Here is a 24,417-nt window from a genome sequence, read left to right as displayed (position 1 = left end):
TTTTTTTTTGAGACAGAGTCTTGCTCTGTCCCCCAGGCTGGAGTACAGTGCTGCAATCTCAGCTCACTGCAAGCTCCGCCTCCCAGGTTCAAGCAATTCTCCTGCTTCAGTCTCCCTGGGAGCAGGGATTACAGGAGCCCAACATCATGGCTGGCTAATTTTTGTATTTTTAGTAGAGGGGGGGTTTCGTCATGTTTGCCAGTTTGGTCTTGAATTCCCGACCTCAGGTCATCTGCCTGCCTCAGCCTCCCAAAGTGCTGAGATTATAGGCATGAGCCACTGCGCCTGGCCAGCGTTTTAAACTACACTTTTTTAGATGGCACAGAGTATTACAAATGAATGAAGTGCTAATTCAGTATGTATTTACTTGGGAGGGAACACCAAGAACAGCATGGACCTGGGAGCTAGACGGACTGCCCTCAACTAGGAGACCTGACCTGTTAGTATTTTCAGGCCCAAAGTAGAAACTGTCTGTTGCTTTGAGCATTGTAGTTGGGAATTACACTTCTCTTGGATGCTAAAGTACAAAAGAGAACTTTTCACTCATCATTGTGTTTTATAGCTCTGACGACAAGTTAACTCTTTGCTACTGGACGTAGTGTCAACCATGCCATAAAAAAACGAGAGCAAAGATAACGGAAACCAGGCTGCTGGTCTCCATGGCCTTATAATAGTTGGGATATAGCAGCAAGTAAGTTGAAAGTGGAGGATTCTCATGGATCAGAAATATTTGTACAAGTTGGACAGATACTGCGTGGCATCTCAAACAGAAGAGATTACCTCCTTTATTTGCAGGACAATTCTATTTATCTGTGTAATATAGTTTCAAACAACTTTTGACCTGTAGCAAATAATAGTCCATTTAGAAACCAAATTATTGAGGCTTAATGACTAGATGGGTATAGACTTATTGTTTCAGCACCCCAAGACGGGCAATCTCAGTGCAGTAATGCTTCATTTGTCCCTTTATTCAGCCTGGAGCTACCTCTTCTGACACTTCAGGCCTTCCTGGTTACCTAGGATAAGATCCATCCTGGGGCTGGGCTCAGGCTCACACAGTTCGGGTTGGGGGAAAGAGCTGGGAGTTTTGCTTTTCTGCATTAAAGACTGAAGAATGGCCCAGAGCCCTTGCATGGTAGGCACGTAAGAGGGGACCATCATTCACACAGGCTGCTAGTAATGGTGCTGCTGGAGCTATGCAATGGTCTGATCCCCTTATTCCCTTGGTTCCTGAACCCTAATTTATGGCTCACCCTACTGCCTTCAGGGTCCAGCTCAACGCCCAGCTGCAGGCTCTAAGGCGCTCTGGAGTCGGGCTTCTGCCCACTGCCATCTGGAATGTGCCACCCGGCCTGAATCATAAATGCTCCTCTTTTTAAGACACCTCAGGGCACTCCTGGGTAGAGAAGCAACCACACTTCTTCTGTGTCCCTTTGCATCCTGGCACCTGTGAGCCTTTGTCTGCATCTATCAGCTTGTCTGCCTCCTGCCAACACTAAGCTTCCAGGACAGGGATTGGGTCTTTCCAGTCTCAGTAACCTCAGTGCACAATGCATAGCAGACGCGCAAGAATGTTTTGAACTGGATGGAAATGTAGAGACTGTATATCACTCCCAATGTAAACAACTCCCCAATTTTCAACCCTGGCCTCTCTCCTGAACTCCAAAAATGATTTCTAACTGTCTGATGGCCAACTTGGGAGGAAGTCAAATGTCGGCCTCAGTGCAGGGCACTCGCAGGTCAGTCACTTCACTGCCGTGCTGGTTTGAAGTCGTTGCTCTCTCTGGGTCCATCCTCCGAGGTCCCCAGGACTCACTTGGACTCCTTCCTCACATCCCATCCCTTGTCAGTTCCGGCGACTTCCACTCCACTGCGTCTCCTGGCACACATGCCATCCTCTCCACTTCCAATGTTATTGCTCCCACTGGAAGCTCCTTATCAATGAGCCCCCAGGCTCATGCACAGGCCTCTCCAGGCCTCCCACCTCAGTCCCTGCCTCCCTCAGGAGGGCGCAGCCAGGGTGATGGGCCTGCAGTGTCTCAAATGCCCCAGTTTCACCCCAAGCCCCACTACTTAGCCAGCATTCTTGGCCTACCCTGCCCACTGTGGTCTCTGCTGTATCTGAACATCTACTGCATTGAGCACTTATATCTTTCTTTTGGCAAAGGCTGCACTAACTGTACTTGCTTTAATTCTCCAGGTGTTTATGCCTTATTTATCTGAACATCCTGCTGCCTCTGGGGGGTGTGGCAGCAGGTTTTCACTCCCCTGTGATGTGTCTCAGTGCTCAGCATGCACGGCCCTATGAGTACATGCTGACTGACCTACCGAAAAGAAAAGCCAAGATGTTTAAAGTCCAGTTATTCCTGGGCAAAGATCCCATAAACCATAGTATCCACAGAACGCTAAAACTCTACCTCTTATCACTGACTATGCTCCCAGGGTGAGTATGGAGAGTAATGAACTAATCCATACAAAGCATTTGGAAGGTATGTGACCTTTGCTAAGAACAGGTGATGGTGATGATGATGATGATGATGATGATGCAGCCTGAAATAAGAATGGCAGTGCATGGGTGGAAAATATGGTCAGGCAGCTTCCACACTAAAGGCTGTACAGCCCCATGATCCAATCTGGTGGGTGTGCTATCATATGAAATATATTTCATCTTTATCCTTGGTTCCAGTCACAGGTTTCCTAAAACTCTTGAACTTTCTGGTAGGGGTATCTTTTGCTCTATTCATAAGGAGCTGCTTCAATAACACCTGAGCTTAAGGTAACGGAGTGACGGGGTGGGCCTCCAGCCAGCCTTAGGATGGAAAGACTAAGTGAGTAGAAGATTGGAGGGCTGGAACTTTCAGCCCCACCCATCAACCTCCAGGAAAGGTGGAGGGCGGGGAGTGGAGATTAAGCTCTACAAAAGCTTAAACAAGACTTGATGAGTTTCTGGGTTGGTGAAGGCATTCTTGTGCCAGGAGGGAGGTGAATCCCAACTCCACAGACCTCGCCCCATGCATCTCTTCATCCGATGTTCATTTGTGTCTTTTATAATAAACTGGTAAACATAAGGGTGTTGGGAAAAGCTCTCCTCAAACTGTGTTTTCCTCTTCTGTCACACCACAACAGTCATCCACACAGAAGAATTCTGTGACCAAATGTGTAGGGCGTTTCCCCACACACAAGCAGTGGACACCAGGTGAGGTGGTTTCCAGTTTAGTTCTAACCCTGTCTACCCAGAGATAGTGTCAGATCCCACAGGGCTCAGCGCCCCCCACCATACCAGTCGCAAGTCTGGGCCTCTGGAACTTCTGACCAAGTGGTTTCAAATTGGGGTTCCTCGGACTCCCCTCTTTGAGTTCAATTTGCTGGAGCAGCTAACAGAACTAAAGGAAACACATGCTTAACATTTCCAATTTGTTATAAAGGATACTGCAGGCCAGGCACAGTGGCTCACGCCTGTAATCCCAGCACTTTGGGAGGCCGAGGTGGGCAGATCACCTGAGGTCAGGAGTTTGAGACTAGCCTGCCCAACATGGGGAAACCCCATCTCTACAGAAATACAAAAACTAGCCAGGCATGATGGCAGGTCCCTGTAATCCCAGCTACTCAGGAGGCTGAGGTGGGAGAATCACTTTAACCCAGGAGGTGGAGGTAGCAGTGAGCCAAGATCGTGCCATTGTATTCCAGCCTGGGCAACAGATCGAGACTCTGTCTCAAACAAACAACAACAAAGAGATATTGCAAAGGACACATATGAAGAGGTGTGTAGGGCGAGGTATAGGGGGAAGAGACACAGAACTTCCATGCCCGATCTGGGTGCCCTGCCCTCCAGGAAGTTCCACGTGTCTGGCTGTCTGGAATCCCCTTGAACCCTGTCCTCTTGGGTTTTTATGGACGCTTCATGATATCCACATTCTTTCCCACAAGGTGTAGGGTGGGACCCTCTCATGGGAGGTTCTTAAGACTCACCAGCAGAAATGGGGGAAACATTACAGTGGAAAGAGGGCAGGGAAGGTCAGAGACCTGCCCCTGAGGCGTGACACCCCCAACATTACAACAAAAGGCTGTAAGAAGGGTTACGGGAGTCAGAAGCCAGGAACCAAGGATGAAAATCAATATATATCATAACACCTTTATAAATAAGTATTTCTCTGAGTTCTGTGAGCCATGCTAGGAACTTAATTGAACCCGAGGCTCATGCGAACCCGTTTTTTTGTTGTTGTTGTTCTGTTTTGTTTTGTTTTTTGAGATAGAGTCTCATTCAGTCTCCCAGGCTGGAGTGCAGTGGCGTGATCTCAATTCACTGCAACCTCCACCTCCCGGGTTCAAGCGATTCTCCTGCCTCAGCCTCCCTAGTAGCTGGGCTTATAGGAGCCCGCTGCCACACCCAGCTAATTTTTGTATTTTTAATACAGACGGGGTTTCACCATGTTGGCCAGGCTGGTCTCAAACCCCTGACCCCAAGTGATGCACCTGCCTTGGTCTCCCAAAGTGCTGGGATTACAGGCGTGAGCCACCGTGCCCAGCCGTGAACGCGGTTTTTAGCCAGGCAGTCAGAAGTATGTGTGGCCTGGACTTGCAATTAGTGTCTGAAGTACGGCCGGTCTCATGGGACTGAGCTGTCAATCTGTGGGATCCAACACGATCTCCAGGTAGACAGTGTCAGGATTGAATTGAATAAGAGGAACACCCGGTTGGTGTTTGTGAGAAATGTTTTGTGTGTAAGAAAAAGCCCCCACACAGCCAGCCACAGAAGTGTGCTGTTGTTGAGTGTGAGAGTACAAATGGAAAAAGAGTTTGATTTTTTGTTTTACAGTGGGATATTTGATCTGTAGGTCCATATCTAAGCACATGAATAGAATGTGTTTGGGCCTGGTTTTTTAGTCTTGCTGGTCAGTAACTGGTTCGACAAGAAAGACTAGCACACTGATCCCAAAAGGACTACGCCAAGAGCAGATATGATTTGCGGACTCTTGAGCCTCTTATTAGCCCCTTAAAAGATGTACTTTTCTAGACTTCTTTGGAGCCTGTGATTCTAGTACTGGTGAGTTTCCACTGGCAGCAGACTCCCTGAAGATTCCCTAGCCCTCTGCAGAGTTGGCAGGCCACTAGCACATTTAGTTGGCTCCTAGGGTATGTTCTACATTGGACTTCCCATTGTGAGAAGGCCAAGAGAACGAAGACACAGTCTCTATTCTGGAGGTGGAAAGTGGGAGAGATGGTAACTTAATTCACAGTAGATGGTGGGTGAGGCAACTAGGTAAGGTAAGAGGACACACAAAGGAAGTAACTGCAGTAAACCTTAGCTGGTGGCACAAGTGCAGAGGTGTGCTTGAAAGAGAAATGGAGTGTCTGGAGGTGGGCGAGTATATTCTGGTAGATGTGACAAAGGCACCATTCCTCCAACACCAGTCCTGGGAAAGGCACGTGATATGGTTTGGCGCTGTGTCCCCACCCAAATCTCATGATGAATTAAGATCTTCAGGGTTGGAGGAGGGGCCTGGTGGGAGATGACTGGATCAAGGGGGTGGATTTCCCCCTTGCTGTTCTTGTGATAGTAAGTTCTCACGAGATCTGGTTGTTTAAAAGTGTGTGGCACTGCCCCTTCACTCTCTCTTTCCTGCCACCATGTAAAGATGTGCCTGCTTCCCCTTTGCCTTCCAACATGACTGTAAGTTTCCTGAGGCCCCCCAAGCCACGCCTCCTGTACAGCCTGTAAAACTGAGTCAATTAAACTTCTTTTCTTTATAAACTATCCAGTCTCAGGTAGTTCTTTACAGCAGTGTGAGAACCGACTAATACACGATGGGATCCCAAGTAACCATGCACTCAGAGATACATCTGGGAACTGGATGATGGAAGCTACAGGGAAGCACACTAGGTAACTTTCATGGGTCCTACACTCTACAACATATTCTTGGGGTTGGGATGAGTCAAACAGGAAACTGACGTCCAGGATGGAATTGGCTCTTTATGTTCCCAGCTGTAGGTCTCTTCCTTAACAGATCACGGTACCTTCATTACAAATGGCCTGGGAAGTGTACTTAATGCAGAAACCCCAGCAAATTCTTACAGGGGTTGGTCGTGCAGTTACACATTTTCTTTCTGGGACTTCTAGGGGTTTAATAAAATTCCTACATTGGATCATTTAATCCAACAAATTATTTCCCTTCACCTACTTTATACTTGCTCCCTGATTTTATACCAGTGAGTATAGCCTGATGTAATTAAACATTCTGAATTTTCAATGATACCCAGAGAAGAGTATGTGATAACCAATTCTCTCAAAAGCAATTTACTGCAAATATTTTCATTTACAGTAAGTCCTGACTTAACATTGTGGATAGGTTCTTGGAAACAGTGACTTTAAGCCAAATGAGGTACTGTGTGGCTTCATAACTCAACTCTTTCTCCTATCAATTAGACTATGTGAAAACTGGTTTCATATGCATTATGTCCTTTTGCTTACAGTGGTAGTTTCCAAGAACCTATCAATGACATTAAGTGGGACTTACTGTAATCTGGTATCTGCGGGTAGATAATTTAAAGAACACATACATACATAGTTAAGCCTGTAAACTGCCATGAGTTCCAGATATTATCAGTTATATTTCTCCACAATTACAATTCCAGTTTTGGGGTTTCTTTTTACTCATTAAATTTGAAAAGCCAATTCCAGTTTTAAAGCTTGATCCTTTTCTTAAAAGTTTAACTTCTCTTTTTATTCAGGCTCCCCACTAAACCCTCAAACTGACTCTGAGGGTGGCCAGGCTATCTAATTTACAAACCCGGTATCTTGGTTTGCATTCATTTTATTTCCCTTGCATACATTGCTTAGCTGCTTCTGATTATATGCCTCTTAGCCACGGCTGGGATAGAAAAGTGTAATAAGAGAAAATTGTAACTAAGAGACACAGAAGAAAGAGAAACTCCATGAGCACCAGATACTTTTATGGGTATCTTCTGGAAGCTCTAAATTGAGATGTATCTTTGTTGTCAATTTATGCTATGAATCCAAAGGAAAAATGGGGGGAAGAAAACAAGTAGGCTGTAGATGAAAGTGGAAGAAGAAAAATGAGTCTATCTATCTATCTATCTATCTATCTATCTATCTATCTATCTATCTTACCAGTGGTATGAAAGTATATGAGTCAATATTTCATCAATACCTAGAAAACATAATAGATCAATATGCTGATTTTAGGGGTGGACACAAAAGTGTTATAAGCATCTTGGATCTTTTCTTTTTTCCCCTCCTTGACTCTGAAGAGAAACACCATTTTTCTATGTATGCAAAGAGTAAAAAGTCAGAACTAATACACGGGGATTAATAGCAGTGAATTACAAACTCGACTCAGTGGTATAGTACCTGGCAACATTATTACTCAGCATATTTCCCTGGCTGAGGCTGATTTCATTTAAAGTAGTTTTATACTTGTGCTAAAAATAAGTGTACATCACACTAGAGGGGAGAAGATCCCCTACACAAATGGATTGGACCTAGATAACCTTATGTACCAGAGAGGAAAACATCATTCTCATGAGTCACAAAGCTTTCTTCTTCTTGTCAATATGATAAACAGTTTCTGGAAATTGAGAACGACGCCGGTCACTTTCCTTCCCCCTGAACACGCCACACTGAGAAAACAGGGATGACTCCTTCCCTATGGGACAGACACATGTAGCTTTCCCTGGGTTGTGGAAGAAGGCATGGCCACACCACCACTGGGCAGCCTGCTGCAGGGATGAGAGGAAGCAGTGGATGCCCGGGCTAGGGAAATGCATATTTGGGAGAGAGCAGGAAATTTTGATGTAGAGATAGGGAAGAACCCTGGGGAAAAGGACCTAAGCTGGGCGGGGAGGAGGAAACCACCAGGATCCCAGGATCGGAGACAAAGGACACAGGGACACAAATAAAGTGAGGCCAGACGGGGAGGGCAGGCTCATGGGGAGGGCAAGCTCATGGGCAGAGCACGAGCCAAACCTGGCTTATTTCACACTCATAAGAGAGATTGCACAGATGGGGCCAAACCAGGGCCCAGGAGCATCGGAGAGAGGAGGGCCATTTCAAAGACGTTTGTAAAATAAGCTCAAAGTTTCTTTGTTTATTTGTGGGTGTGGGAGTAGAAAAGCAGGGAAAGTGGAGAATGAGGGGGGAAAAAGGGATGGGTGATTTTGTAGGCAAGATGCTGCCTGCGGAGGTCCTGGCGGACCTGCTGAGGGGAGTGGCCTTCCGCACGCTCTCACATCATGGGGAGCGCAAGACTACATTACTGCTTACACATCTCCAAGGGCAGCTTCGGAGGTGAATGTTTAATTGTCTCACTGTAACTGGCCGTAAATCTCTGGAAAATGTGAAGGGTCATGCATTTGATTTAAACCTATGAGGTCTGAATGAATTCTCCTCCATGCCTAACCGAGTGAAGCAAGTGTATAACCCTAAGTAGGGTCGGTACAAAGGGGGAGGAAACACCTCCCCACTGGGCTTGCAAAGAACTTCATCACCGACCTGAATCAGATCCAGCAGGAAACAAAACACTCAGTACATACTTTTACAGCAGAGGGAGGGGGACGGAAAACAAAGCGAGCTGAACTGAAACGTGAGAAAGAACAGAATGGCAGTGAGTCCACGGGGCGGGGCCACAGCTTGCTTTTCTCATGGCCCTCAGTCCAGTAACCCCACCCGGCATTCGTAGCGGGTGACATCACTGATGCCCCAAACACGCTCCCGCAGTTTCCTGCTTTCCCGAGTCCAGCCGAGCGATGATGTCAGTGGTGCACCTGGGTAAAGATGTGGCAGGACCGGGTCACAGGGAGTGGGGACAAAGGCCAACCCAGTTAAATAAACTGCTGGTCTTCTAGGGCTTGGTCCCTGGGCAGGCTTCCACCATGAGACAGGTACAGCCCAGGCCAATCCCCACAGGAGGAAAAAAAGCATGTACTTGGCCGGGCGCGGTGGCTCACGCCGGTAATCCCAGCACTTTGGGAGGCCGAGGTGGGTGAACCATGAGGTCGGGAGTTTGAGACCAGCCTGAACAACATGGTGAAACCCCGTCTCTACTAAAAACACAAACAATTAGCTGGGTGTAGTGGCGGCCGCCTGTAATCCCAGCTGCTTGGGAGGCTGAGGCAGGAGAATCGCTTGAACTCGGGAGATGGAGTTTGCAGTGAGCTGAGATCGCGCCATTGCACTCCAGCCCAAGTGACACAGTGAGACTCCGTCTAACAAAAAAAAAAAAAAAAAAAAAAAAAAGAGAATGTACCCATGCAGTGACTCCTGTCACCCTCTGCCCATAAAGGGTACGGGGGCCAAAGTGAAGGAGTTACAGGAAGACAGAGGGAAGGAAACCGCGCAGAGGTAACCACATGGGGGCAGGCCCTAAGCTGCTGGGACCTCCACAGTGGATCTCTCTCCTCCGACTGGGAGACGGAAGCACCAATGGTCTTTCTCTACAGTGCCAGGAGCCACCCTGCCCCCAGAGATGCCCTACATGGCACTGACTACCATATAAATGCTTCTAGATAGTTTCATTCCTTGTAGGTGATATTCCAAATATTATCAGTTGTATTTCTCCACAATTACAATTCCAGTTTTGGGGTTTCTTTTTACTCATTAAATTTGAAAAGCCAATTCCAGTTTTAAAGCTTGACCCTTTTCTTAAAAGTTTAACTTCTCTTTTTATTCAGACTTCCCACTAAACCCTCAGACTGACTCTGAGGGTGGCCTGGCTATCTAATTTACAAAACTGGCCAGGCTGCCTAACCCCTATATTCCAGCCCAGAGTGTTGTCAAAAATAGCTGTCAAGACATGCCTCTATGTCCCATGTTTGCCAGTACAAAAGGGTTCATATTCTTAGTTCTTCAAGTCTCTCTCATTGCCTCAATGTGAAGCCAATGGAAAACAGTCAGATGCACCAAAAATTAACTTCAAATGGATATCTGCTATGAATTCCAACTTGGTCGCACACCTCTCCAGGCCAACTGTTGTTTTAAAAAACACTGTGAAAGACGGCCGGGCGTGGTGGCTCACTTGAGGTGAGGAGTTTGAGACCAGCCTGGCCAACATGGTGAGACCCCAGTCTCCATGAAAAATGCAAAAAATGAGCCAGATGTGGTGGTGTGCACCTGTAGTCCCAGCTACTTGGGAGGCCGAGGCAGGAGTATCACTTGAACCTGGAAGATGGAGGTTGCAGTGAGCTGAGATCATGCTACTGCACTCCAGCCTGGGTGACACAGCAATACTCTGTCTCAAAAAAAAAAAAAAAAAAAAAGAGAAAACACCGTGAGAAGAAAGAAGTCACTCACCCCCTCTCCAACCCCCAACACAGTAAGCAAGAAGGGCCCAGGAACAAATTAACAGGGAAAAACGATCTTGCATTTGCTTAGTGAAATCTTGGGGTTTGCACACATTAGTCAGAGCTAGACAAACCATACTGAATACACTTCTTATAGAAATGTTCTAGCTCTTATGGCCTTTCTTCGCTGTCCCAACTTTTGAGGTGCAAAAACACAGCAAGACAGCCAGGACCGGCCAGGTGATGGCACGGAGCCCACTCCCACAGGCTGCGTGTGTGTTCTCACTCTCTTGCCATGGCCTGAGTTATACATTCTTCCCAAGCACTTGCAGTTTATCATCGCCCTATTTACTGCATTTTCATGTTATAAAAGTGATAGACGCCCAATGTAGTAATTTGATCTATACGGAAAAAGAGAAGAAAAAAAGCTACTCATAATATCACTGTCTAAGGTTTTGGTGGTGTCTTTCTAGTCGTTTTCTATATGGAATGTAATTTACTTCTCAATAATATCATTTCATATACTTTGCTTACATATTCGTATTTTTGTCATGAAATTTATGCCAACTGATTAAACAGCCCTTGTAAATTATACAAACTTAAAGACAATATCAAAACAACGTGACCACAAGACAAAGACCACCTACTACTAAATTATTTTTGGCATGCGATTATTTTTTGAGAAGTTTTATAAACTATTAGGTTTATTGAACACTATAAACCATAAGCCTTGGAAGAATTTTGGAAGGATACCACAACAGGGTAATTTGTAGCAGAATACAGGGTTGGAAAACCTCAAAAAACAACTTGCTTGTTTCTTCCCATATCGAAGATTTGTATTAGAAAAACTATTTCTTACAAAAAGATGTACTAAGTGGTACTATGTCGGTCAAGAATCTTGTATTATTTCCTAGCTTCCAATAATACATATAATGTCATAAAAAAGAGGGCAGAATACATAAAATACGTACGAAGCTTACTAGGAATGAACAAAGTTATTTTAGGAAGGAAAAATTGGCTACCATAAAGGAATATGGAAAACGCTAGCAATGCACGTAAGAATGAGTGCAAAGGTCTTAGATGCCCACGAGCTGGGAATGCTTGTGCTGGGTGCTTCAGTTACAACAGCACGTGGAAGTGAAATAGACTAGTGAAGCTGGTACACCAGTTAATAGTATTTATTACTATTTGTGGTCACCAATGTCAATTAAAGCAATAATTAAATAGAACATGATGAAACAATTCAATGGTAGGAAAAAAAATCTGGCCCACAAGGGAACATGGAAAGTAAAAGTAAATATTTAGAAAGCAAAATCTGGAGGGGAAAAAAGCTCCAGCATCTCACCACGGGGTCTTCCGAAGCCAGCAATGCTGGAGATGTTTATTGTTCAAGGACGGACTTGCTTGGGTTGGGATTCTCCAACTAGAGCCAGAGGGGAGCTGCTCTGCCTCCCTTGAGGACATAACAAGAGGGGCTTTCTGCCTTTGTTATAAAGCCCGCCACATTCTGTGCCTGTATGGTTTTATTTACTGGAGTCTATCATAAGGCCTGTGAGGGAAGGGATGGATCTTTCTCATAGCCACGGGGCTGATGGCCCTGGGTGCCGTAGGCATTTAATAATTCACTGAGTAAATGAATGAACCCTGCAGGAGAATGGGAGCCTTTCTGATCTTGAGGTCTCAGTTTGGACTATCTTTCTGGAGTGGATAGATGAATATGTATTTCAGCAGCACTCTAATAAGCCCACACTGGGTGACTAAGCAGATGAGTGATTCATTTTGCTAGAATTTTCCCACCTGCAGGAGCCAGTCCCCCTGGTGTCCCCATTCTCCATCTCCTCAGTCATCTCAGCAGGAAATTACTATCCTGTCTCCCACACGGGTGATGAATGTTCAAGGCATTTCAGCAGACTGTGGCAAGGCCCAGAATGGGGTCAAGTAAAAGTAAATACCAGCCCTTATTAGGAGATCCTGGCCCCTCTGGTACGTGTGTCCCAGTACACATGCAGCTTCCTGCTCTGTCATAGAAAGCAGCCCTCTAGGGCCACCGCCTCCAGTGACAGTTTCCTGACCTCCAGGAACTTCTGTAGTCAGGCACCACTCCCTTCCTCATGCCCCACACCCGATTGTTCCAGATTTCATCACTATGCACTGACGCTCACCGCGACCCCGCGTGTGGCCACAGGAGGAACTCGGCTGAGGGCTGAGAAGACCAGATAATGACACAGAGGGCTCACTTCAGGAAACCCAGGGAGCTGCAGCGGCTCCTCCAGGGCCATTCCACACATTCATTTTCTAACAAGTCATAAGTCAAAGAGTGACGTCAGGAGCGGACAGCCTGGTGTCCAGGCATGAGCCATGGCAACAGATTCTGATTTTCCAGAACGACTTCGGTCGTTACCTGATGTTGGATATGGTGGTGTTAGCTGAAGTGGGAGGAGATTCATATTGTATGTTTGTTTAGTGACTCCAAAGATTTTAAATTATATTGTGGTTTTTATTATTTTATTTCATTTTTTTAAGAGACAGAAGTCTCACTCTATCTCCCAGGCAGGAGTGCAATGGTATCATCATAGCTCACTATTGCCTCAAACTCCTGGGCTCAAGTAATCCTCCCACTTCAGCCTTCTGAGTAGCTGGCGCTCCAGATGCCTGCCATGACTCCTGGCTAATTTTTGTTTAAGTAGAGACGAAGTCTGCCTATGTTGCCCCGGCTGGTCTCGAACTCCTGGCCTGAGGCAATCCTTCTACCTTGGCTTCCAAAAGTGCTCAGATTATAAATGTGAGCCACTATGCGGGCCCTGGTTTTTATTTAATGGCTATTAAATGCTCAGAAGTGAATTCAGGTTTCAGTTAAATGCACAATTTTTATATCAAACTATTTTCTTTGCTAATTCACTTCTATCTGCGTCTACCAGCTGTAAATTGCCTGAAGCAGAGAAAGCTTCTTTAGGTTGGGGCTCCCTGTAGCCCCAAGCTGAGTGCCTTATGCAGCACTGGCTGAGTGAATTTGTTGGATGAACTACTGAGGGGTTTAGAGTCTGCAGAGGGTAGGACAGGGCAGATCGTGATCGCAGCTAACCTTCTCAGCTACTCTACCATTTCATGTTCTGTTTGGGCACCTCCGTCACCCCTCACCTCCCCTGATGGTCCGGTCTCTCTGGGCCTGCACTGTCCAGCCACCCCCTCTTATCCCTAAGCCAAGGCCTTCACCAACTAAAGCCCAGGAGTAAAGTGGCCATCACTGAGGCCATTCTATATATGTATGTATGTATGTATGTATGTATGTATGTATGTATGTATATATGTATTTATTGAGAGATGGGAGTGTTGCTCTGTTGCCCAGGCTGAAATTCAGTGGCGTGATCTCGGCTTACTACAACCTCTGCCTCCTGGGTTCAAGTGATTTTCCTGCCTCAGCCTCCCAAGTAGCTGGGATTATAGGCGCCAGCCACCACACCCAGCTAATTTTTGTATTTGTAGTAGAGATGGGGTTTCACCATTTTGGCCAAGCAGGTCTCGAACTCCTGACCTCGTGATTCGCCTGCCTCGTGATCCGCCCGCCTCGGCCTCCCAAAGTCCTGGGATTATAGGCATGAGCCACCACGCCCGGCCAACTGAGGCCATTCTAAGGAATATAAAGCAAGCTCTTCAGTGCTGATTTTTGTTAACTGAGGTATAATTAAATTATACACAGGCCCGGCACAGTGGCATGAGCCTGTCGTCACAGCTACTTGGGAAGCTGAGGTGGGAAGATTGCTTGAGCCCAGGAGTTTGAGTCCAGCCTGGGCATCACACGTGTATAGGTCTGTGAGTCTGGAAGAATGTATATAGCCATGGACTCACTACCACGTCAAAACATAGGGTATTTCCATTATCCCAAAAAGTTCCCTCCTGCCCCTCCGCAGTCAAACACTTCCCCTCCCCCAACTCCTGGAACCACTGATCTGAACTGTAGACCTGAAAATGTCATTCAGAACCCATTTCATCTGGACCCTTCTCCCTGTGTCAACACTGCTGCGAGCGGTGTCTGTGGGATTTTTCTGGACGTTCTCTGCCATGTTGCTGCTCCTTCCTTCCCACCTCCTGGAAGGCACCCCTGCTAGGAGTCGACTGCGTTAACATGGGTGTTTCAGGGATGTCTTCCTTTGCTCTCTTCTCACTGATTTCTAGCTATCCCTGTGTCTCTCCTGTTTAACGACTGCCTTCACCCATATCCTTAAACCCACCAGGGTGACGTTCCTGCCCCTTTCTTTGGAGCGCTGTGTCTGTATTTCCAGTGGAGGCACAGACTGTTCCTTAGATCCCGTTAACCCTCCAAGCTCTCTCTACCCAAGCCAGGCTCATTTCTGGCCCCGCAAATCTGCCGCCTCCTGTGTCCTTTCCATGACCGATGGCATCACCAGCCAGAGTCACCAAGCTAGAACAGTCCCTTCCCCCGGTCTCCACGGTAGGAGGATACTTTTAGAGTACGTCTGCAATTCACCCCCACTCTCTGTATCTACTTCTGTGGCCGAAGTACAGACCTTGATTGCCTCTGGCCCCAGCTGAATTAACCCACCTCTCTGGGCCTGGTTCTCTTTTCACTAAACGTTCTCCACATTGCTGCCAGAGCTATTTTTCTAAAATACACATCAGACCACATTCTTCTCCTCCTCATTTAAAAACAAAAAACCAAAAAACCAAGAAATAAACCAAAAAAACCCCATCCTACTGTGGCTCCCCAGTGTGTACGAGATCAGATTCAAGTTCCATGAGATGGTCTTCAAGATCTTTGGCCATGTGGCTCTGTCTTGCTATCCCAATCCTATTTCCATTCCCATTCCCATCCCCAGCCTTCCCACCTCATCCAACTCCAGCCACACTGGACCACCCCAAGAGAGGGTGTCACGTATTAGTACTCTGGTGCCTTTGAGTCAAAACTGTTTTGCCAGTTCAGAGATTGAGCCCTTTTTGAAGAATCCCTTCTCCTTCCACATCCCAGGTAAATTCTGCCCCAGGCATAATGAGCTGTTACCCCATGCGCTCTGAGGGCATTCAGAATGCCAACGCAGTGCTCTCCAGGCACCTCTGTGCTGTTCAAACCTATGCATCTCACACCTGCTCATCTTAAAATCTCTGTGCCTCACATGCAGGAAGAATTCAAAAAATGCTGATTGAAAAAACATTGTGTCCAGTATTAGATGAAGTATGTAAATATCAAGGTAAGAATCTGCACTTTTTGTCGACCTATTGCTTGTTTGCACAATAAAGCCACATTTATTATAAAAAATTATTATAATGTACGCTGTTTAAGCTCAGATCACTTTGCAATAATGATGATGATAATCATAGGTTAGAATATTTTTTTCTTTGCTTGCCATGGGATCTGCCAGGTTGTAAGAATTCTTTTTTGTTCTAAATCAAATTCAGGAACACTCCCAAAGACAAGAAGTCGAATTTAGGCCACAGATGGTAGCAACGGAAGGTTATCACTGTGTAGCTGTACCAAATGAAGCCCATCTTCATGGATTTTAAGCACTTCGATAAGCTTTTATTTCTCTGCTCATCTCCTTTACTCCCATAGATAACACAAAATAACAGCATAATCATCCAATAGCAACGAAATCCCATCACAACAACATCAAAAATGAGAACTCATGTGATTCACTGATTTCCTAAGCCAGAGCTTCCCACCTGATGTGCTGGGGAAGTGGGAGAGCGAGAGGACTGCTTTCCTCAGCCCTTGGGGTGACTGGGCAGATCCTGTCTGGTGTGAACAGTAAACGCCACTGTGGTACATCATTTTGGGTGCTATGTGTGATAAAGGTTGACAACCACTGTCCTAAGCCATTCTACCGTTTAAATAACAGGCTGAATTCTCCCAAGTTATGTTCATACTTGCCTTAGGAAGGAAATTAGTATTATGACTCTAAAGATCCTGAGCACATGATCTAAAAAAAGAAAAACCCAAACCACAATGGCAAAGGTAGGTGAGACAGAGTGTTTGGAAAAATAGCGAATACTGTACTATTAATTACTCCCTAATTCTCCCTCATCCATGATTTTTAAAGAGTGGGTGGAGCATAACGATTTGAGGCACCACGGCAGTGCAGAATGGGGCGGGTTTTTGGAAAATGTGACTCACTCACCGTTCCGACCAAAGGGTAAATGAACCCAGCGCCTATGCTGGCCCGGACATCACTGATAGGTAAGATGAAGTCCCTCGGCACACCTTTTTTGTCAGGTTCGTGAGACAGAGAAAGGTGGGTCTTTGCCATGCAGATGGGCAAATTTCCAAAACCCTGTAAGAAAGGAAAGAAAATGTGTTCACTGACACAGATGTTAGTTTCCTGTGTTTTTCTGTTTGCACTTTATACAGTCTCGGCCAGCAATGGTATGCGGCTCAGATTGAGGCACATGCAGGAGCTGCCGGTTACTACTTGTTCATTGAAGAAGCAAGAAGGTGAGGATAAAAACTCATCTCCGTGGGATCACTGTTTAGCAGGTCAAGGGTGACTGCTGTTTATTTCGGAGGTTCTCTTTAAGAGAAGGCAGTGTTATGTGCATGTTTGGGGAAAGCACGGCTATTTTCAGGCAAAGCAGCAGCTGTAGAAACCACTTTCCAGGACTATTAATATCCGGGACCCAGCAAGGTAGTCTGGAGAAAGGCTCCTCAACGAGGCTGTTAGTCATGTTGTTCACTCATTCTAGAGTCGGCCAGGAAGCAAAGGGCCCCTTTGTGTTGGTTTATGAATCATGGCTATTTGATCTGCGATTACATTATAAGAACTAAGATGAGGTCACTATTTAAGCTTCTTGTTTTTAAGGACCAAAGTCTATGTCTGACCCAGAGTCCCAAAGGTGAAAGAGCAGGAAGTCACATGTGGTGTCTCACAAAAAGGACAGTGTCCTCGAAGCCTGGTTCTGATTAAATGGCACATAGTGTTCCTTTAGAGGCTTTGCTAATTCATTGCAACCACATACTTGACACTAACTTTTAAAAAAAATAAAAATAGAGATGGAGATTTTGTTATGTTGCCCAGAGTGGTCTCAAACTCCTGGCTTCAACTGACCCTCCTGCACTGGCCTCCCAAAGTGCTGGGATTACAGGTGTGAGCACCGTGCCCGGTTGACACAACTTTTAAGCAATGTTTCCTTGATAGAGATAAAGGGAAAGAAATCTTTAGTGAAATTTTCATAAGACTTAGCCTAAAACTATTTGGAAGATCTTAGAGTCTTATCAACTCAGGGAGGACGTGGGCTTGGGGCCATTTTCTTTTTGAAATCTCCACTCTTCTATACTGATAAGAATTTTGCTGGGCGACAATCACAACTGCCTTTCAGAAATGGTGCCAGAATTTTGAATTTCAGACATGATTAAATATTGAAGTAATTTCTATGAACTAATAGAGGTTGGCTAATGTAAAAATTTTGTCAGTAGGCATATTAAAAAGACACAAACAAAAACCGACCAATACGCCATAAACTGTCACCAGATTACTTCATAAAAGAAATGACATTGTAACACTGAAAGGAGAAAAGACTTAATATGAGAATAAATGATAGCCTTAAGTATCAGTATTAAAAACTCATGGGAAGAAAAAAACCAAACCAACCTCATGAGAATGGCCTTACTTTACTTGGCTTATTGCACATGAATGAAAATTTCACCACAATGCCTGTGCACAGAGCAGTGCTTGGAAATCCTTTTTGTAAAGGATAAGCCAAGAACATACAGGGAAAATTCTCAGATGTGAGAACTTTCTGAGTTGCTGACTATTTTACCAAACCTAGGAGAATAAATACCCTGGCTGGCAATGGTAGCATTTAACAAAATTTCAAATGGGTTTACAAAAAAGAATAAGGAGTTGGAGATTTGTTTTAAAGAAAAGGTCAACACACTACCTATCACGAAGCTCTTTAGCCAGCTGGCTCTTAAAGTGCTCTGACTTCTATCTATCTGGTTATGCCAAAGTAGGAGGGACACTCGAGGCATATGGTCCTTTTGGTGAAGGTGGCTGAGCTTCCTGGAATGGAGTTGATTGATCATGACTGTCACTGGACTAGATGGTGACGCATGCTGTCAGATCACAGCCACCTTCCCAGTTGCTTGCCTACTTGCCTTTGTCAGTAGCTAGAGGCAGAAGATGATGGAGCCTTCAACCTCAGTGGACAAGCTCAGTAAAAAGCCAGTGAACCGCTTATGTAAGAAGAACACCAAATATTCCCATCTTTATAGGGTGCACTCCTATCTGCCTACCCCAGCACCATGCTAGCATTTTTAAGGTAGTAAGAGGCCTGCAAGGAAGAGGAAGCACTGCAATTCATCTAAATCTGACTCCGCAGCTATACTCCAAAGGATAGTTTCAACGTTCTGGGCTGAGTGGGAGGGATGAAAGATCACACATCACCTACAAACAGGGATACCACCCATATCAGACACATTTATAGTCACAGAAGTAAATGATGCGTGGATCAGAGGATGTATTTCTCACCATAAAGTTCTAAATACAGTCTAATATATCCGAAAGTAATATCCCGAGGATATTACTTTCATCTTTGTTAACCATAAAATAGATTAAGCAAAGGGTAGCTAGTGAGACAAGTACAAATACTCAAGTCAAGTTGAGTATTCTGAGAGCCTACGGTGGATTTTTTCTTTTCCCCTAAAAGTACAACTTTTACCTGTTGAGTGTAACGATCTATTTTGGCTTGTGCCTCAGGAGAGAGTTCAATATCTTTGGCTCCATAGACAGCCTGGGCAATGGTTCTTATCTTGTCCACAACTGGAAGCTGGAGAAACACAAATTATAACAAAATCGTATAAGTTTAATCTGGTTAAAGATTTTTTTTAAAGTTTAGTGAGATTTTCTGTAATTGCTTAAAATTCTCTGTCAGGGTACCCCCTCAGCAACTACAGGATTCCTAGCAAACGCTCTTTTTCCCTTTTAGCATCCTAAAGCAATGAAATTTTCAGTGTCAGAAATAGATCAGATGTCAACTAGCAAATAAACCTTAGGTGTTCAGGCAGTTTAGAGGCAGCTTATCTAGTTGTAACCATTTTTATCCATTGTCGCATTTAAAAAAATGTAGTTTACTATAATTTTTCTTTCTTTCTTTCTTTTTTTTTAGACAGTATCACTCTGTCGCCTAGGCTGGAGTGCAGTGGCACAATCTCAGCTCACTGCAGCCTCAACCTCCCAGGCTCAAGTGATCCTCCCATCTCAGCCTCCTGAGTATCTGGGACTACAGGGATGCACCACGACTCCAAGCTAATTTTGTTGTCTTTTTTTTTTTTTTTTTTTTGCATTTGTTTGTAGAGACTGGGTTTCACCATGTTGCCCAGGCTGGTCTTGAACTCCTGGACTCAAGCAACCTGCCCACCTTGGCCTCCCAAAGTACTGGGATTACAGGCATAAGCCATCACGCCTGGCCTGTTTACTATAATTTTTACATAATCATATATGTCAGGACTGGAACCTCCCAACGAAATTGTGAGTGCCAGTTTTCAAGTGGGTCTGAATACGGGTTCACAGTATTGCTACAGAAAAAGTAGCAATACTAAAAACAAGTATTTTTTCGTGAGCAGTAATGGATTGAGATTTTAACATAAATGCTGATGTGATCAAACACTATATTGGAAAATCAGAGGTTGAACCCACTGTCACTTTAGCAAATTATGAGAAATCATGTGGCATGGAAGAAACGTGAGAAGACTAGATACAGGCAAATAAGTGTGTTGGGGGAGATGATTTCCATAATGTTAGACTGAAGACTTGGACACAGACTACTGGTAGCATACAGCAAGGGATCTTCAGAAACAAGAATGATTCATTAGGAAAGGAATCTTCTACAGATAAAGTAATTCTAAATTTAAGAAATACGTTTGGCAAAATTATCCACAATCTTTCTGTGGGTAAAAAAGCCTATGTGGCCAGGTGCGGTGGCTCACACCTGTAATCCCAGCACTTTGGGAGGCTGAGGTGGGCGGATCACTTGAGGTCAGGCGTTCAAGATCAGTGTGGCCAACACGGTGAAACCCCGTCTCTGCTGAAAATACAAAAATCAGCTGGGTGTGGCAGCTCACGTCTCTAATCCCAGCTACTCAGGAAGCTGAGGCAGGAGAATCGCTTGACTCTGGGAGGTGGAGGTTGCAGTGAGCCGAGATCGCGCCACTGCACTTCAGGCCTGGGTGACAGAGCAAAACTCTGTCTCAAAAAAAAAAAAGCACATGCATGATGCAATTAGTGGATTTACTGTTTGGTGAACAACTGCTGAACCAAATGCTGATGGAACAGATGTGAACCAAGGGGAAGTCTCCTGTGGTATGCCTCAAGGACTTCGCTTGACAACAGCAAATGTCATATTTGTATGAAATACTGTTGATACAAGAGTTACCCAAGAGAAAATAAATAAAAGCCAGCACTCTTCCCCTCCCAACCCTGATAGCACCCAAAACTGCTTTAAAACGTGTTTTTCATTACTACAGTTTTTATTACTGTAGAGGTGTTCTGTGGTCTGGAACTTAAATATTGAATGTTCTAACAAATAAAAAGAAATGAAGGTGCAAGCCTTATAACCTTTCACTGAGGGACATAAAAAGAGTCTGAGTCAACGGAGAAAAATAGTTTGCTCGTGGATGAGGAGACTTAATACTGTACAGACATCACTTCTCTGAAACTTACTCAGTTCGATGCAAGTCCAATAAAAATCCCAAGCTCATTTGTGGTTACTTGGCCTATTAGTTCTAAAACTTACAATAAAGGGTTGATGTGGTTTGGATGTTGGTCCCTCCAAATCTCACGGTGAAATGTAATCCTCAGTGTTGGAGGTGGGGCCCGGTGGCAGGTGTTTGGATCATGGGGGCGGATCCTTCATGAATGGCTTGGTGCTGTCCTCATGATAATGAGTGAGTTCTCACTCTGAGTTCTCGAGAGATCTGCTTGTTAGCACCTCCCACCCCCTCTCTTGCTCCCGCTCTTGCCATGTGATGCACTGGCTCCCCCTTTGCCTTCTGCCCTGAGTGGAAGCTTCCTGAGGCCCTCACCAGAAGCCCAGCAGATGTTGGTGCCATGCTTGTACAGCCTTCAGAACCATGAGCCAAAATAAATGACTTTTCTTTATCCATTAAACAGTCTCAGGGATTCCTTTATAGTAACTTGAGAGTGAACTAACACAGGGTAATGGCATAGTCAGATAACTGGCATACATAGTCAGATAACTTTAAAAATAAACAAAACCGGAAGAACAAAGAAACAGGACTCTTCTACTAGCTATCAATCATACCCCAAAACTATGCTAATAAATTCCATGGGTATTGGCACAAGTATAGACAAATTAATCAATGGCAAAGAAGAAAGAACCCACAAACACACCTCAGCATGTGCAAGATAGCATATGATAGAGGTGACACAAATCAACAGAGAAAGGCTGACTACCATCTGACTTTTGGCTGGAGAGAAATAAAATTAGATTCCTACCACATACCAGGCCTCCAAATAAACCCAATATGGAACAAAGGCATAAACTTGAAAGTTCTAACTCTAAATGTTGGAAGAAAACAGTGGGAACTCTATTATCCTGAAGCAGAGAAAGATTTCTTAAACGAGGTAACAACAGAATAACCCATAAAGGAAATGATATATAGATTTCACTGTAGCAAAATTTAAAACTTGTTTTAAGAAGACATTATAAACAAGGTCAAGAAATAAGAGACAGACTGGGAGAAGATACATGCAAATATTTATAAAGTCAAAAGATTAGTAATCTTCAAAGACCAACCTTTGTTAAAACTCTCTGAGCTTTCTAAGATCTATCCCAAAGGCCACCTCCTCCATGAAGCCTTCATGGATGACCCTTAGGCACATGTGAGCATCCTCTTCTTTGACATCTAGATGCCCTTGAGGTGCTCCTACCCGCAGCTTCAGAGGACAGGGGTTCACTGGGGCCTGACTGTGAGGGGCTGCCAGCAAAAGCTCATGCACTCTTGGGGTGTGTGAGTGGAGCCCGAGTGTGTGAACAGTCACACAGACTCAGCAGCACCGCACTGACACCGAAATCTCTTGGAGGGCAAGGGGACTTTTGTAAACCATGCCATATGAAAAATCGAAAGGAGGGCAGAATGTGAACCAAGGGACCAACGTTAGAAGGAAGTAGTTGTTTTGAGTGCAGTGTTTAAGGAAGAATATAATAACCAGAGCTCTCTCACTTAGCAGTGACCTGTCCTTGCCTGGAGGGTTCTATAAAAGCTGAATATGGTGCCAGGAATGTTGTACAAAGAGTTACTGCCTAAGTGCAAAGTTGAGGCTGGGTTAGAGAGAGAAATGTAAGGGTAACTTTTTCTAAAATTTATTTTTGGTAGAGATGGGGTCTCACCATGTTGCCCAGGCTGGTCTCAAACTCCCGGCCTCAAGCAATTTTCCCACATTGACCTCCCAGGTTGCTGGGATTATAGGTGTACTCTGCATAGGCAACTTCTAATGTAAAAGATTCAATGTTCATATTAGCTGAAGAATGAAGAATGGCTATAAACTCTTTAAGGCTTGGGACCATCTCTTATGTACCTAGAGGCAGCCCCTGGAATATATACAAGGCCCTCAATATACAGTTGAACAAATGAATATTTCTATATTTCCTATTGACTAAGCTTGGGTTCCATGTGGTTCAATAGTCACACAAGCTGATAAGAAAATTCAGGTGTTGATGTGCTGCAGGTAACAGCGGAGAAGACGTTTTCCATGAATCTTAGATCATGAACAACCTGTGTTGCTGGGCACTCAAGGGCTTGCTGCCAACATTGTACTGAAACTAACATGAGCTCCTCCGCTGGTCAACCAATGCCTGGCAAGGAGCAACCTTTTTAAGAAATAAAAGTTGGTGGGACGCTGGAAGATACTTCTTGCAGGAAAGAAGACACAAGGCAAGCCCAAGGACCATGCTTTGTCAGAAGTCAGCTCTCAGAAGGGTGTGCTCCCCAGGCAGTAGAACAGCAGTTCTGGGAAGCAGGCAATGTTCCGGTTGCATGCAGTCTGTGGCCTGCACCTACCTCAGCGCGGCCACTCCAACCCTCCATGGATCTGCACAAAGGAGCTTGGTGGCTATGTGAGGTAGGAGGGCTCAGAGAGAATGCAGCCTCTCCTTATGTGTGGTTAAATCATATAACCTCCCTGAATTTGTTTCCTCATTTCTAAGATGAGGATGTGAATACTTCAGTATACATCACTGTACTGCACACATTGAATCAGTGTAAAACGCAAGCACGTTGCAAATGTCATGCTATACAAATCTTAAGTAATGTTATTATGGAGTGAGAATGGTAGGGAGGACTGAAAGAATTACATTTTGCTTGGAAGTACAGCAAAACAAGATACTGTTACTCATAACACATTTAATGAACAGAAAAATGCATTCTTTACTGAACTCTAGACCATAATTCAAAAATAAAGAGTGTGATTTTTCTGTTAAGATAATAATTTAAAAAACTCACATGGGAGCAAAGTAATAGCAAATGAATGACTAGTGAATAAATTAATGCAAGTGGGTGGCCGATTTGTTATTTAAAATTTTCTTTTTTGATACAGAGACTCACTCTGTCACCCAGGCTGGAGTGGAATGGTGAGATCTTAGCTGACTGCAACCTCCACCTCCTGGGTTCAAGCGATTATCCTGCCTCAGCCTCCCAAGTGGCTGGGATTACAGGCATGTGCCACCACGCCCGGCTAATTTTGTATTTTTAGTAGAGACAGGGTTTCACCACGTTGGTCAGGCTGGTCTTGAACTCCTGACCTCAGGTGATCTGCCCGCCTCGGCCTCCCAAAGTGTTGGGATTACAGGCGTGAGCCACTGTGCCTGGCATGATTTGCTAAACTTGAAAATGTTTTACAAGAAATATACATATGTGTGTGTGTATATATATGTCTGTGTATATATATGTATATACATATGTGTGTGTGTATATATATGTGTGTATATATGTGTGTATATTTATACATATTTATGTATATATATAAAAATATATATATATTTATTTAAGACAGAGTCTCGCTGATGCCCAGGCTGGGAGTGTAGTGGTACAAAATCTTGGCTCACGGTAACCTCTGCCTTCTGGGTCAAGCAATTCTCCCTTCCTCAGCCTCCCGA

At 44.7% G+C, this 24,417-nt stretch overlaps 1 protein-coding gene across 6 annotated transcripts in view; it reads right to left on the bottom strand.

Annotated features, from left to right (window-relative positions):
- MTHFD1L (methylenetetrahydrofolate dehydrogenase (NADP+ dependent) 1 like) overlaps positions 1-24,417 on the bottom strand; it is a 231,075-nt gene that overhangs the window by 45,236 nt on the left and 161,422 nt on the right. For all 6 annotated transcript variants that reach the window (XM_015137112.3, XM_015137113.3, XM_028847236.2 and 3 more), the window contains exons 25-26: positions 18,964-19,071; positions 16,428-16,580 (exon numbers count right to left, since the gene is read on the bottom strand). In XM_015137112.3, coding sequence (XP_014992598.2) covers positions 16,428-16,580; positions 18,964-19,071 — 261 coding nt within the window. The remainder of the gene's footprint in view (positions 1-16,427; positions 16,581-18,963; positions 19,072-24,417) is intronic.

Source organism: Macaca mulatta, chromosome 4 (genome assembly GCF_049350105.2).
Source record: "Macaca mulatta isolate MMU2019108-1 chromosome 4, T2T-MMU8v2.0, whole genome shotgun sequence".
NCBI lineage: Eukaryota > Metazoa > Chordata > Mammalia > Primates > Cercopithecidae > Macaca > Macaca mulatta.
This window is presented reverse-complemented; position numbering and strand designations above follow the sequence as displayed.